Below are 16133 nucleotides of genomic sequence, written 5' to 3'. Positions count from 1 at the left end.
GAAAAGGACATACCCTAGAAGTAATGAACCCTTTATTATCAACAGGGAAGTGACACCCCCCCAATAAACCATCAACATCATCATCATCATCATCATCAGTGACAGGTGGTCGGGTCTTAAGCAGGGTGGTGATTACCATCTTGTTGGTTTTCATTTCAACCCTATTTTGGCACATCTGATTCTACCAATTAGCAGCTCAGTGAGATCTCTAGCTGTTGAATGAGTTGTGCTTTGTTTTTGACTAAAAACCTGGTAGTTAATTTGAGTGAATCTTATCTAGCTTAATTTTTTTAAACCATTGGTAGTCTAATGCTTTTAGTCTTTCAGTGCAAGTAAAATAGGCACTAAAGATGGGAGTAATATTCCAAAGAAAGAGTTTGGCTTAGTCATGAGGAAAGTCTTGTCTAAGACTATTTTTACTCCTCAAACTCATGTTTTTGTGTTAATGTAGGCAGAAAGGTGAATGTTGTCTCCAGCTGTAGCTGCTGTCATAGTGCTTCTGAGATGAATATCAAGATATGAACTGCACACTGCATTAGAACCCTGCCTGGGTGTCATCGTACTGTCTGTTAGCCAATGACTATAGCCCTTTCATAGGTGGACCAGGTGATTCAAACACAAATCCCTAAAAATATAAATAAAATAATAAATGTGCTTTGGAGGGCATCAGGGTATTTACGCACACAAGCCAGGTTATTTACCTCCGTCAATCCAATGACTAGCAGGTTAGGGGGAGGGGGGAAAAGAGGAATGTGTGCTCAGTCAACCTAACTTGTTTAGATGAAGGTTCATTATAATGTTTAGCAGTGAACACATCAGCTGAGGAATCACCAGCATGGCTGATCGCTTGTCTGGTCTGTGAGACCAGGTTCCAGTCTGTTCTCATTTCCTCTCTCGCCCAAACCTGAACAGTCCAATGAGCCGAACGACGACTTTAACCCCAGAGAACAAACGTGTCTGAATCAGGTAAAACCTTCCTGGGAAACCCTCTTGATTTCTCATTATGTTTATTAAGGACGGCACGGTGGTGCAGTGGGTAGAACTTGTTCAGGCATGTTCTCCCCGTGCCTGCGTGCGTTTGCTTCCACAGTCCAAACACATGCAGCTGAGGTTAACGGAAGAATTTGAATTTCACCTCAGGTATGAGTGCATTAGTGAATGGTGTGTGTGCCCTGTGATGGGCTGGCAAACTGTCCGGGGGTGCATTCCTGCCTCTCGCCCAATGCATGCTGGGATAGGCTCCAGCACCTCCTGCGATCCCAACCAGGAGTAAGTGGATTAGATAATGGACGGATGGATTGATTTTTTTTGTTTTTACCTTTTTATATAAATATCTAAAAGATTATACTATTATAATTGACTGCATATATCAGAACAGATTTTAAATAAGACTTTGAGCTGAAATGAATGCAACATAAAAACGAACCTGAAGAACAGGGCTGGTCTAAAACTGCTGGCAGATCAGCCACTCAAACCTCAGTGGTACAATGCTGCCCCCTGCAGGAAGTGCTGTCTCTGATAATCAGGCGTGTCTAACAGGAAGAGGGAAGTACAGTTTCTCACACACCGGCACATTACTTACGCTGGGGATCTAATGATATGATTTCAATGTATATTTCTCAGAAATTTAGGAATTTCTAAAGATTTTGCCTGAGGAATAAAAAAAGGTAGGGAAGAACGGAGATTTGGGACTAAATTAAATTCTTTTTTAATCTGCAGTTTTTGCATAACAGCAATAAGTAAAAGTGAAACTAAACTGCAGATTTAGAAGAAGCCTTTACTGAGCTCAGAACAGACCGAGACAGAATGGCGTCTGGATATTCTCTCCTGGAAGAGGAGCTCTCCTGCCCTGTGTGCTCTGAAATCTTCAGGGATCCTGTTGTCCTGAGTTGCAGTCACAGCTTCTGTAAGGCCTGTCTGCAGCAGTACTGGGAACAGAAGGGATCTTGGGAGTGCCCAGTGTGCAGGAGAAGATCTTCAAGGGAACTACCTCCCCTTAACCTGTCTCTGAGGAATACCTGTGAGGCGTTCTTAAAGGAGAGAAGTCAGAGAGCTAAAGCAGGATCTGAAGTGCTCTGCAGTCTGCACAGTGAAAAACTCAAACTCTTTTGTTTGGTGGATCAAATACCCGTCTGTGTGATCTGCCAAACTTCAAGAAAACATGCAAACCATGAACTGCTACCAGTTCAGGAGGCAGCAGAAGACTATAAGGTAACTGATTAAAAATATAATTTAGTCTTTAAATTTTAGTCTTTAGTCATTTATTTTATTAAATTTATATTTAGAAATTAAATTTCATTTAAAAAGTCATGATGATTGCAATTACTCAGATTTTTAAAAAGGTGGGCTTTGTTTTGCTGTCAACTACTGAGGCCATACTGAACTTTAAACACAATTTCATAAACATAATTAATATTAAATGTTAATCTTTTTTCATAATTTTGAATTTCTAATGAATAATGTGCTAAGTGCATATCTTAAGAGTTATGATCTGATAAAGGAGCCATTTTGGTTCTCAGGCCTGACTGCAGTTTGAGATCCTGACTATGTGTCACATGACTGACAGAGAGAGACAGGAGAGAGGGGCAGGAGTGTGGAGACATTCTCAGAGCTGAGTTAGGGAGCAGTGCTCAGCATGGGACAGTAGGGGTCAAAGTTCATGCCTCAGATATATGTGCCTGACACAATGCGGCCTTAGAGGGCAGACCACACCTAATGTGCCAAATGTAACTCAAAAAATACAGCACATTACACCAGAGACATTTTCATGTTAAAAGTTTAATTTTGCCGATACAAACAGGATATTAGTTTTCCAATTTTGCACAAGCATACCTGTTTACCTGGCATGTCCTGACAGAGAAGCAATACACTGATGTGTGTGACAGTGAACACATTGTTTTTACACCAGCTGTGACCTGACTCTCCATTCTGGCTCCCCTCTGTCTGAGCAGGGGCTCTTGTGCTGTCTGTGTAGGCAGTGAAGTTTACTGTGTGACTGTTTCCTCAGTAAAGTGTGGACTCTGTCATTTCTTTCCAGGAGAAAATCAGGACTGCACTGGCTCCACTGCAGGAGAAGCTAAAAGACTTTAATGAAGTGAAACTAATCTGTGATCAAACAGCAGAGCACATCAAGGTACTGTACTGAGGCCTTTAAATCACAGTGGTGAAAATGCAGGACTGGACTGTGCTGAAATGATGGTGAATAATGTTTATTACAGAACCAGGCCCAGCGCACAGAGAGACAGATAAAGATGGAGTTTGAGAAACTTCAGCAGTTCCTAAAAGATGAAGAGGCAGCCAGGATCACTGCACTGAGGGAGGAAGAGGAGCAGAAGAGTCAGATGATGAAGGAGAAGATTGAGAAGATGACAGAAGAGATATCATCCCTTTCAGGACAAATCAGAGTCATAGAACAGGAGCTGGGAGCTGAAGACATCTCATTCCTGCAGGTAAGACCAGTTCACTCTGTGTCTGCAGGGCTCTATACAAACTGCTGTTAATGCTCTCACACCTTCATTTATGGAATATAATATTCTCTAAACCACCTTTTCATGTAATCTTGCAAATATCATCAAATCTCTTCAAATCTTTATCAAGCAGTAGAATTACAGTCTCCTTTTTGCAGGAAAAGTGTGATTTAAAGTTTCTCATCATTCTAAATCCACACACTGTACACATATTTAACTATGATAAAGCTGCACGTTTATTTTTCTGTGTCATGTGTCATGTCCAAAGCTTGTTCAGAAACGTACAGTCAGATATTACTGTGGTTTATCTACAGTTTTGTTTACAGTGATAACAAGTCACTCTCCTTATTTCAGAGCTACAAGGACACACAAAACAGGTAAGCAAACTGCATCTTCTGTCATCAGGATAAATATCAAAAGTAGCTTTATAATGTTCTATCAGTGAGGTATTGTGGAATGTGTTTGCAATGTTTCCCTCTCTATATTAATTACTGCAGCATTAACAATGACTTCAATACTAAAGTAATGATAAGATAAATGAATATTTACCTCTAATATAAATCCCCCCCCACCCACCTACGCTCCTGTGAGTGTGTGTCTCTCAGTGGGGTCGGGCTGCTTCATATCTGGTAGCCAGTGGGGCTGTGTGGTAGAAAGCTGGGAGGGATGGAGCCATTTTCTTATAGAATGAAGATCTGATGTTGCAGCTGATAATATTTATGGTAATGAAGCCACGCCCACAGCACAAATGACTCCTGAATATTATTGCAGAGCCCAGTGCACACTGGCGGATCCAGAGAAGGTCTCAGGAGCGCTGATTGATGTGGCTAAGCACCTGGGCAATCTGAAGTACAGAGTGTGGGAGAAGATGCTGGGGACTGTTCAATACAGTGAGTACTGGGGATAAGGAGCTCCACATTGTCACTGTACAGGGGGAATCTTCAGCATCCTTTCCACAAGCTGATAAAGCCAGTCAGAGTCATATTGGTCCTGTCTGTGTAAGAGCCCTGGAGTGAAGAGACTGAGCACCAGTCCTTAATCTCACTGATGCTCATAATAAAATGCTGCTTCAAGAGTGATACTGTATTTAAGGGGAAAGGCAGGAGCTACACAAACACCGGCAGGCTTTGCTCCCTCTAACAAAGATTATTCAATGTGTGACATTAAATATTTTTTGCTTTTTGTTCTGGTGCTTCTCTCACACATGTATCTGAAGCTATAAAGGCTGTTTTTGTGAAACCCAGTTTATATCATTAGGAATCCATTGTGTCTGACGGTTTCCCTTTGTGCAGATTAGTGCTGACTTCACTTCTTCACTTTACAGGCATTTATCCAGAGCGACTTACACAACTTTTTACACCGCGTTTACATTGTATCCAATGACACAGCTGGATATATACTGAAGCAATGCAGGTTAAGTACCTTGCTCAAGGGTACAACAGCACTGTCCTACCGGGGAATCTAACCTGTGACTTTTAGGTTACTGCAGCATTTAGTTTACAAGACCAACTCCTTACCTGATGTACTACACTACCGCCTGTACTACACTTCTGCTGACGTCTCATTCTCTGTCCCTTCAGCTCCTGTGACTCTGGATCCAAACACAGCGCATCCTAATCTCTCACTGTCTGAGGATCTGACCAGTGTGAGATGGAGTGATGATAGTCAGCAGGTTCCTGATAATCCAGAGAGATTTGATGGGTTGCAGTGGTGTGTGCTGGGCTCTGAGGGATTCAGCTCAGGGAGACACTGCTGGGATGTAGAAGTGGGGGGTGAGCTCTGGGCGGTGGGTGTGGCTAAAGAGTCCTTCAGCAGGAAAGGGCCTGAGGATCTGAGTCCAGCAGGAGGAGTGTGGGGTATACAGCAGTACTACGGGATATACGCAGCCCTGAGCTCCCCACCTAAAGCCCTCACTGTGCAGAGGAAACTCCAGAGGGTCAGAGTGCAGCTGGACTGGGACAGGGGGGAGGTGTCATTCTCTGACCCCAGTGACAACACTCCTCTCTACACTTTTAAACACTCCTTCACTGAGAGAGTGTTTCCATTCTTCTGTCCTGGTTTAACGTGGACCGATCCACTGAAGGTGTCCAGTGTTTCCCCCAGGATTTCATTGTAGGCAGGGGGGGTGAGCGGCCTGGTTGGGAGGGGGGGGGGGCTAGTTTGGTGGGGTGGATGGGCGTGCTGCGATCGTGTTTGGTTGGGGGGGGGGGGCATCGATTGCATTTTATTCATTTATTTATTTATTCCCTTTTTTTGGCACCCCCCCCCCCCCACTCTCATTTCCTAATGAAACACTGAAAAAAGGATGCAAGAGAGAATAACATATATCCGTTTAACATCGTTAAGCAAGCTGGCTGAAATAGAGTTGCTTAAATCCCGCTCTGTGAATGGGATATTTAGGAGTTCCGCTATCCAATGAAGATGGCTAACTTTAGCTTTAAATCAGTTAGACTGCTCTCTATGGTTTGTAGGGACGGTCCTGAAGCCAGGCCAGCTTCCACACAGACTCCCGGTGTTCTGACTGCTTGGCTGCACCTGTGTCCTTCACAGTGGCTTCTGTGACTGACAATCAGCAGCTTCACAGACATCAGAACAGCTCCCACTGTCTCCATTCTTCCCTCATCTCATCTACATGGGAGGATGAGATTTTCACCCCAAAGTTTTTTGGTGTTTGTTCCTCTTAGTCGCTGAAGATGACGTTGTCATGTTACTAGGCTCGTTATTCCCTTTCCTGGAGTAAATCTCCACTACATAAACAAATCCACTCATCAGCGCGTGGCCAAGCAGCCGACCATAGTGAGATAACCGCAAATCGAAACACTCTAATTTCACAGCTCCAGTAAGTTTCTAACCAAGGGGCGTCCAGAAACTCCACAAATGTACCGAATCTTTGAGAATCTTTGAGGACGGATCATAAAATGGTGCACTTATATGAACACATGTACAGTTGATTTTGAAATCATAATATCAAATAAAATGTCATGAGTTGCAGTCACAGATTCTGTAAGGCCTGTCTGCAGCAGTACTGGGAAACAGAAGGGATCTCGGGAGTGCCCAGTTTGCAGGAGAAGATCTTCAAGGGAACTACAACCTATAACCTGTCTCTGAGGAATACTCCACAAATGTACTGAATCATTGAGGATTTCTTAGGACGGATCATAAAATGTTGTGCTAATGTGAACAAATTTTCCTTTGATTTTTGAATCATTTTTTATGTAACTTATACAATGTTATTTCCAACTAATTTCTGTGGTATATAGTGGTATTGTAAGTACGTTGGTTTGTGTGTAATCAGTTGAAGTGTAATAAATGCACCAGTGGAATCACTCCAGAGTGCTGCTCTTTTCCTGACCCGTCACCAGTGTGTCTCCCAGGTGTGTGATGAGGTAAGTCTCTCTCTCCAGTGCAGTGTGAACACAGACAGAGACAAATTATCCCCTCATACGCTGGGTTTGGGTTCATTCCATGCTTACTTGAGCTGATCTGAGATCAGTTGAGAAATGCAGATAAGCCCAGTGCCCCCAAGTGGCGCTGTGAACTCTCAGAGTGAAGGAATCATCTGGTCATACTCACTCTGTCCACAAGAGGGCGCCTGAAGCAGTGCTGAGGTGTTGGGTGAAGCCCTGGCTCTACCAGGTGTGTGAGAGTGAGAGAGCACTGGGGCTCCTGGGGGCTCTGGGCCCCTATGGGGCCCCACGCTGGCCTGTGTGTGAGTGTGAGAGAGCACTGGGGCCCCTGGGGGCTCTGGGCCCTCAGGGGGCCTCACGCTGGCCTGTGTGTGAGTGTCTGTGTGTGTGAGTCCAAGCGCACGCTCCTCCCCCCACAGCGGGATCTTTATATTCACTGTCCCTCTACAGTCGCACCCCCCCTCAGTGTGCTCCCCTCAGCTCTCTGTCTGTCTGCTGTGCGCTGCTTTCCTTTAAACTCCACACAGACACAACGGAGCCTCTCGGTCCTCATCACTGAGCAACGATAAACACCCCCTCCCTCAACAGAGTAGAGAATAAACTGTGAAAATTACACACCCTAGAAGTAATGAACCCTTTATTATCAACAGTGAAGTGACACCCCCCAATAAACCATCAACATCATCATCATCATCATCATCAGTGACAGGTGGCCGGGTCTTAAGCAGGGTGGTGATTACCATCTTGTTGGTTATCATTTCAACCCTATTTTGGCACATCTGATTCTACTAATTAGCAGCTCATTGAGATCTCTAGCTGTTGAATGAGTTGTGCTTTGTTTTTGACTGAAAACCTGGTAGTTAAATTGATTGAAATCTTATCTAGCTTAATTTTTTTACACAACTGGTAGCCTAAGTCTAAGCTTTTAGTCTTTTAGTGCAAGTAAAATAGGCACTAAAGATGGGAATAATATTCCAAAGAGAGAGTTTGGCTTAGTCATGAGGAAAGTCTTGTCTAAGACTATTTTTACTCCTCAAACTCATGTTTTTGTGTTAATGTAGGCAGAACGGTGAATGTTGTCTCCAGCTGTAGCTGCTGTCTTAGTGCTTCTGAGATGAATATCAAGATATGAACTGCACACTAAATCTGCATTAGAACCCTGCCTGGGTGTCATCGTACTGTCTGTTAGCCAATGACTATAGCCCTTTCATAGGTGGACCAGGTGATTCAAACACAAATCCCTAAAAATATAAATAAAATAATAAATGTGCTTTGGAGGGCATCAGGGTATTTACGCACACAAGCCAGGTTATTTACCTCCCTCAATCCAATGACTAGCAGGTTAGGGGGAGGGGAGAAAAGAGGAGTGTGCTCAGTCAACCTAACTTGTTTAATTGAAGGTTCATTAGAGTGTTTAGCAGTGAACACATCAGCTGAGGAATCACCAGCATGGCTGATCGCTTGTCTGGTCTGAGAGACCGGGTTCCAGTCTGTTCTCATTTCCTCTCTCACCCAAACCTGAACAGTCCAACGAGCCGAACGATGACTTTAACCCCAGAGAACAAACGTGTCTGAATCAGGTAAAACCTTTCTGGGAAACCCTCTTGATTTCTCATTATGTTTATTAAGGACGGCACGGTGGTGCAGTGGGTAGAACGTGTTCACGCATGTTCTCCCCGTGCCTGCGTGCGTTTGCTTCCACAGTCCAATCACACGCAGCCGAGGTTAACAGGAGAACCTAAATTTCCCCTCAGGTATGAGTGCATTAGTGAATGGTGTGTGTGCCCTGTGATGGGCTGGCAAACTGACGGGGGTGTATTCCTGCCTCTCGCCCAATGCATGCTGGGATAGGCTCCAGCACCTCCTGCGATCCCAACCAGGAATAAGTGGGTTAGATAATGGAAGGATGGATTGATTTTTTTTTTGTTTTTACCTTTTTATATAAATATCTAAAAGATTATACTATTAGCATTGATATCAGAACAGATTTTAAATAAGACTTTGAGTTGAAATTAATGCAACATAAAAACGAACCTGAAGAACAGGGCTGGTCTAAAACTGCAGACAGCCACTCAAACCTCAGTGGTACAATGCTGCCCCCTGCAGGAAGTGCTGTCTCTGACAATCAGGCGTGTCTAACAGGAAGAGGGAAGTACAGTTTCTCTCACACAGGCACATTACTTACGCTGGGGATCTAATGATATGATTTCAATGTATATTTCTCAGAAATTTAGGAATTTATAAAGATTTTGCCTGAGGAATAAAAACAGGCAGGGAAAAACAGAGATTTGGGACTAAATTAAATTGTTTTTAATCTGCTGTTTTTGCATAACAGCAATAAGTAAAAGTGAAACTAAACTGCAGATTTAGCAGAAGCCCTTACTGAGCTCAGAACAGACAGAATGGCGTCTGGATCTTCTCTCCTGGAAGAGGAGCTTTCCTGTCCTGTGTGCTCTGAAATCTTCAGGGATCCTGTTGTCCTGAGTTGCAGTCACAGCTTCTGTAAGGCCTGTCTGCAGCAGTGCTGGGAACAGAAGGGATCTCAGGAGTGCCCAGTTTGCAGGAGAAGATCTTCAAAGGACCCACCTCCCTTTAACCTGTCTCTGAGGAATACCTGTGAGGCGTTCTTAAAGGAGAGACGTCAGAGAGCTAAAGCAGGATCTGAAGTGCTCTGCAGTCTGCACAGTGAGAAACTCAAACTCTTCTGTTTAGTGGACCAAATACCCGTCTGTGTGATCTGCCAAACTTCAAGAAAACATGCAAACCATGAACTGCTACCAGTTCAGGAGGCAGCAGAAGAGTATAAGGTAACTGATTTATAATAGAATTTAGACTTTTACCATTTATTTAAATTAATTTATGTTTGAAAATTAAATTTCATTTTAAAAGTCATTGCAAAAGATGATTGCAATTACGCAGATTTTTTTGAAGTTGGGCTTTGTTGTGCTGTCATCTACTGAGACCATGCTGAACTATAAAATGTTTTTCATAAATATAATTAATATTAAATATGACTATTTTTCATTATTTTGAATTTTGTATGAAATAGTGCATATCTAAAGGGTTATGAGCTAAAGATATAAACAATTTTAGTTTTCAGGTTTTGCATGTTTGAGCCCATGACTATGTGTCACATGACTGACAGAGAGACAGGAAGACGGGGCAGGAGTGTGGAGACATTCTCAGAGCTGTGTTAGGGAGCAGTGCTCAGCATGGGACAGTAGGGGGTCAAAGTTCATGCCTCAGATATATGTGTCTGACACAATGTGGCCTTAGAGGGCAGATTACTGTTAGTGTGTCAAATGTAACTCTAAAGATACAGCATATCAAACTTGAGGCATTATCATTTAAAAATGTTTTTAAACTTTTTTGTAAAAATAATATGAATATAGGCAATGCAACTGAGGCAATGCACTGATATGTGTCAGTGAACACATTGTTTTTACACAAGCTGTGGCCTGAGTCTCCATTCTGGCTCCCCTCTGTCTGAGCAGGGGCTCTTGTGCTGTTTGTGTAGGCAGTGAAGTTTACTGTAAGTCTGTTTCCTCAGTAAAGTGTGGACTCTGTCATTTCTTTCCAGGAGAAACTTAGGACTGCACTGGCTCCACTGCAGGATAAGCTAAAAGCCTTTAATGCAGTGAAACTAATCTGTGATAAAACTGCAGCGCACATCAAGGTACTGTACTGAGGCCTTTAAATCATAGTGTTGAAAATGCAGCTCTGGACTGTGCTGAAATGGTGGTGAATAATGTTTATTCCAGAGCCAGGCCAAGCACACAAAGAGACAGATAAGATGGAGTTTGAGAAACTTCAGCAGTTCCTTAAAGATGAAGAGGCAGCCAGGATCACTGCACTGAGGGAGGAAGAGGAGCGGAAGAGTCAGATGATGAAGGAGAAGATTGAGAAGATGACAGAAGAGATATCATCGCTTTCAGAACAAATCAGAGCCATAGAACAGGAGCTGGGAGCTGAAGACATCTCATTCCTGCAGGTAAGACCTGTTCACTCTGTGTGTGCAGTACTCTATACAAACTGCTGTTAATGCACATTCATTTATAGAATATTAATAATATCCTTGCATTTATATAGCGCCTTTCCAAATGCTCAAAGTGCTTTACAGTGAGGGGGAACTCACCTCACCCACCACCGATGTGTAGCACTCACCTGGGTGATGCACGGCAGCCATTTTGCACCTGAAAGCTCACTACATATTAGCAAAGGTGGAAGAGGGAGAGAGCATATTTTAGCCAATTAATCAGGGGATGATTTGGTGGCAAATTTTGCGAGAGCCAGATCTGGGATTTTGCCAGGACACTGGGAAGCCCCTACTTTTAGCGACAAGTGTCATGGGGTCTTTAATGACCACAGTGAGTCAGGACCTCGGTTTAACGTCTCATCCGAAGACGGCATCTCCTTCAGCACAGTGTCCCCATCACTGCACTGGGGCATTGGGGTTTATTTGACCAGAGGGAAGATTGCCCCCTGCTGGCCCACCAACACCACTTCCAGCAGCAACTCACTATTCCCTGGTGGTCTCCCATCCAAGTACTAACCAAGCCCACACTTGCTTAGCTTCAGCCAGTCGGCAGGAGCAGAGCGCATAGAATTTATTTAGAGAATATAGTATTCTCTAAACCACCTTTAAATGTAAACTTGCTAATATTATCAAATCTATTCAAAGCTTATTAAGCAGTAGAATTAGTCTCCTTTTTACAGGCAAATTTTGTTTACAAGTTTCTCATCATTTTAGATCCACTCACTGTACACATACTTAACTATGATAAAGCAGCACATTTATTTTTCTGTGTCATGTGTCATATCTAAAGCTTGTTCAGCAACATACAGTCAGATATTACTTTGTTTTATCTACAGTATTGGCTACATTGATAATAATTCACTCTTATTTCAGAGCTACAAGGACACACAAAATAGGTAAGAAAATCCATCCTCTCTCATCAGGATAAATATCTAAAGTAGTTTATCAGCCCTGTAGTGTTCTATCAGTGAGGTACTGCAGAATGTGTGCAATGTTTCTCTCTATAATAATTACTGCAGAATTAATAATGACAATATATAGAGGGAAGTTTTTAAAAATTACTAAAGTAATTAAATGAATTTTTACCTGTAATATAAATCCCCCCTCCTCCTGTGTGTGTGTCCCTCAGTGGGGTCGGGCTGCTTCATATCTGGCAGCCAGTGGGGCTGTGTGGCAGAATACTGGGAGGGATGGAGCCATTTTCTTATAGAATGAAGATCTGATGCTGCTGCTGATAATCTTCTATGGTAATGAAGCCACGCCCACAGCACAAGTGACTCCTGAATATTATTGCAGAGCCCAGTGCACACTGGCGGATCCAGAGAAGGTCTCAGGAGCGCTGATTGATGTGGCCAAGCACCTGGGAAATCTGAAGTACAGAGTGTGGGAGAAGATGCTGGGGACTGTTCAATACAGTGAGTACTGGGAGCAGGGTGCTCCACATTGTCAATCTGCAGGGGGAATCTTCAGCATCCTTTCCACAAGCTGATGAAGCCAGTCAGAGTCATATTGTTTCTGTCTGTGTAAGAGCCCTGGAGTGAAGAGACTGAGCACCAGTCCTTAATGTCACTGATGCTCATAATAAAATGCTGCTTTAAGAGTGATACTGTATTTAAGGGGAAGGACAGGAGCTGCACAAAACACAGGCTTTGCTCCCTCGAACAAAGATTATTCAATGTGTGACATTACATAGTTTTAGCTTTTAGTTCTGGTGCTTCTCTCACATGTATCTGAGGCTATAATGGTTAGTTTAGTGAAACCCAGTTTATATCATTAGGAGCCCATTGTGTCTGACGGTTTCCCTTTGTGCAGATTAGTGCTGACTTCACTTCTTCACTTTACAGGCATTTAGCAGAAGCTCTTATCCAGAGTGACTTACACAGCTTTTTACACCGCATTTACATTGTATCCAATGATACAACTGGATATATACTGAAGCAATGCAGGTTAAGTACCTGCTCAAGGGCACAACGGCAGTGTCCTACCGGGGAATCTAACCTGTGACTTTTAGGTTACTGCAGCATTTAGTTTACAAGACCAACTCCTTACCCGATGTACTACACTACCGCCTATACTACACTTCTGCTGACGTCTCATTTTCTGTCCCTTCAGCTCCTGTGACTCTGGACCCAAACACAGCACATCCCCTCCTCTCACTGTCTGAGGATCTGACCAGTGTGAGATACAGTGTTGAGAGTCAGCAGGTTCCTGACAATCCAGAGAGATTTGATGGATGGCCGTTGTGTGTGCTGGGCTCTGAGGGATTCAGCTCAGGGAGACACTGCTGGGATGTAGAAGTGGGGGGTAAGGACTGGGTGGTGGGTGTGGCTAAAGAGTCCATCAGCAGGAAAGGATTTGTGGGTCTGAGCCCAGCAGGAGTGTGGAGTATAGTGCACTACTGTGGGGAATACACAGCTCTGACCTCCCCACCTACAGCCCTCACTGTGCAGAGGAAACCACAGAGGGTCAGAGTGCAGCTGGACTGGGACAGGGGGGAGGTGTCATTCTCTGACCCCAGTGACAACACTCCTCTCTACACTTTTAACACACTCCTTCACTGAGAGAGTGTTTCCATTATTCGGTTTGATTTTAGTGTACCGATCCACTGAAGGTGTCCAGTGTTTCCCCCAGGATTTCACTGTAGGCAGGGGGGGGTGAGCGGGGGCCTGGTTGGGAGGGGGGGGGGCTAGTTTCGTGGGGTGGATGGGTGCTGCTGCGATCGTGTTTGGTTGGGGGGGGGGCATCGATTGCATTTTATTCATTTATTATTCCGTTAGTGTCGCCACCCCCCCACTCCCATTTCCTAATGAAACACTGAATAAAGGATGCAAGGAGAATAAAATATATCCGTTTAACATCGTTAAGTGAGCTGGCTGAAATAGAGTTGTTTAAATCCCGCTCTGTGAATGGGATTTAGGAGTTCTGTTATCCAGTGGAGATGGCTAACTTTAGCTTTGAATCAGTTAGGCTGCTCTCCATGGTTTGTAGGGACGGTCCTGAAGCCAGGTCAGCTTCCACACAGACTCCCGGTGTTCTGACTGCTTGGCTGCACTGTGTCCTTCACAGTGGCTTCTGTGACTGACAATCAGCAGCTTCACAGACATCAGAACAGCTCCCACTGTCTCCATTCTTCCCTCATCTCGTCTTCATGGAAGAAGGATGAGATGTTCATCTCACACTTTTTTGGTGTCAGCTCCTCTTAGTCGCTGAAGATGACGTTGTGTTACTACTAGGCTCGTTATTCCCTTTCCTGGAGTAAATCTCCACTACATAAACAAATCCACTCATCAGCGCGTGGCCAAGCTGCCAACCATAGTGAGATAACCGCAAATCAAAACACTAATTTCACAGCTCTAGTAAGTTTCTCACCAAGGGCGTCCAGAAACTCCACAAATGTACCGAATCTTTGAGAATTTATGTGAAATCATAAAATGTTGCGCTTATGTGAACAAATTTTCCATTGATTTTTAAATCATAATGTCAAATTTTTTTCTGTAACTTCACAATGTTATTGCCAACTAATTACTGTGTTATATCACGGTATTATAAGTATGTGGGTTTGTGTGTAATCAGTTGAATTGTAATAAATGCACCAGTGGAATCACTCCAGAGTGCTGCTCTTTTCCTGACCCGTCACCAGTGTGTCTCCCAGGTGTGTGATGAGGTAAGTCTCTCTCTCCAGTGCAGCATGAACACAGACAGACAAATTCTCCCCTCATACGTTGGGTTTGGGTTCATTCCATGCTTACTTGACCTGATCTGAGATCAGTTGAGAAATGCAGATAAGCCCAGTGCCCCCAAGTGGCGCTGTGAACTCTCAGAGTGAAGGAAAATCTGGTCATACTCACTCTGTCCACAAGAGAGGCGCCTGAAGCAGTGCTGAGGTGTTGGGTGAAGCCCTGGCTCTACCAGGTGTGTGAGTGTGAGAGAGCACTGGGGCCCCTGTGGGCTCTGGGCCCCTATGGGGCCCCACCCTGGCCTGTGTGAGAGTGTGAGAGCACTGGGGCTCCTGTGGGCTCTGGGCCCTATGGGGCCCCACGCTGGCCTGTGTGTGAGTGTGAGGAGCACTGGGGCCCTGGGGCTCTGGGCCCTCAGGGGGCCCCACGCTGGCCTGTGTGTGAGTGTGAGAGCACTGGGGCTCCTGTGGGCTCTGGGCCCTATGGGGCCCCACGCTGGCCTGTGTGTGAGTGTGAGAGAGCACTGGGGCCCCTGGGGGCTCTGGGCCCTCAGGGGCCCCACGCTGGCCTGTGTGTGAGTGTGAGAGAGCACTGGGGCCCCTGGGGGCTCTGGGCCCTCAGGGGGCCCCACGCTGGCCTGTGTGTGAGTGTGAGAGCACTGGGGCCCCTGGGGCTCTGGGCCCTATGGGGCCCCACGCTGGCCTGTGTGTGAGTGTCTGTGTGTGTGAGTCCAAGCGCACGATCCTCCCCCCACAGCGGGATCTTTATATTCAGTCCCTCCAAAGTCGCCCCCCCCCCCCCTCAGTGTGCTCCCCTCAGCTCTCTGTCTGTCTGCTGTGCACGCTTTCCTTTAAACTCCACACAGACACAACAGTGCCTCTCGGTCCTCATCACTGAGCAACGATAACACCCCCTCCCTGAACAGAGTAGAGAAAACTGAAAATTACTCACCCTAGAAGTAATGAACCCTTTATTATCAACAGGGATGTGACACCCCCCCAATAAACCATCAACATCATCATCATCATCATCATCAGTGACAGGTGGACGGGTCTTAAGCAGGGTGGTGATTACCATCTTGTTGGCTTTCATTTCAACCCTATTTGGCACATCTGATTCTACTAATTAGCAGCTCATTGAGATCTCTGGCTGTTGAATGAGTTGTGCTTTGTTTTGACTGAAAACCTGGAAGTTATATTGAGTGAAATCTTATCTAACTTAATTTTTTTAAACCACTGGTAGCCTAATGCTTTTAGTCTTTTAGTGCAAGTAAAATAGGCACTAAAGATGGGAGTAATATTCCAAAGAAAGAGTTTGGCTTAGTCATGAGGAAAGTCTTGTCTAAGACTATTTTTACTCCTCAGACTCATGTTTTTGTGTTAATGTAGGCAGAACGGTGAATGTTGTCTCCAGCTGTAGCTGCTGTCATAGTGCTTCTGAGATGAATATCAAGATATGAACTGCACACTAAATATGCATTAGAACCCTGCCTGGGTGTCATCATACTGTCTTTTAGCCAATGACTATAACCCTTTCATAGGTGGAC

General features: G+C 44.6%; 2 protein-coding genes across 2 annotated transcripts in view; both read left to right on the top strand.

The window, feature by feature from the left end:
• The first annotated feature begins 1460 nt into the window (after positions 1-1460).
• On the top strand, positions 1461-5584 carry LOC118228881 (zinc-binding protein A33-like). The gene is made up of 6 exons (XM_035420440.1): positions 1461-2211; positions 3038-3133; positions 3219-3449; positions 3822-3844; positions 4239-4357; positions 5048-5584. The coding sequence occupies exons 1-6, from the start codon at positions 1807-1809 to the stop codon at positions 5581-5583; spliced, it is 1410 nt and encodes a 469-aa protein (XP_035276331.1). The 5' UTR covers positions 1461-1806; the 3' UTR covers position 5584.
• A 3424-nt stretch (positions 5585-9008) lies between these two features.
• The window catches only part of LOC118228883 (tripartite motif-containing protein 35-like), a 35906-nt gene continuing 28781 nt past the window's right edge, over positions 9009-16133 (top strand). Inside the window, exon 1 of the mRNA XM_035420443.1 lies at positions 9009-9681. Coding sequence (XP_035276334.1) covers positions 9277-9681 — 405 coding nt within the window. The 5' untranslated portion in view covers positions 9009-9276. The remainder of the gene's footprint in view (positions 9682-16133) is intronic.

Source organism: Anguilla anguilla, chromosome 6, assembly GCF_013347855.1.
Source record: "Anguilla anguilla isolate fAngAng1 chromosome 6, fAngAng1.pri, whole genome shotgun sequence".
Classification (NCBI taxonomy): Eukaryota; Metazoa; Chordata; class Actinopteri; order Anguilliformes; family Anguillidae; genus Anguilla; species Anguilla anguilla.
Note: the sequence above shows the minus strand (reverse complement) of the source record. Positions and strands in the feature narration are given on the sequence as shown.

Excerpts from the sequence above, each read along its gene's own strand:
- LOC118228881 (XM_035420440.1), top strand. The coding sequence starts at position 1,807 with ATGGCGTCTGGATATTCTCTCCTGGAAGAGGAGCTCTCCTGCCCTGTG. Across the intron at positions 2,212-3,037 it reads AGGCAGCAGAAGACTATAAG|GAGAAAATCAGGACTGCACT; the intron begins GTAACTGATTAA and ends ATTTCTTTCCAG. Across the intron at positions 3,450-3,821 it reads AAGACATCTCATTCCTGCAG|AGCTACAAGGACACACAAAA; the intron begins GTAAGACCAGTT and ends TCCTTATTTCAG.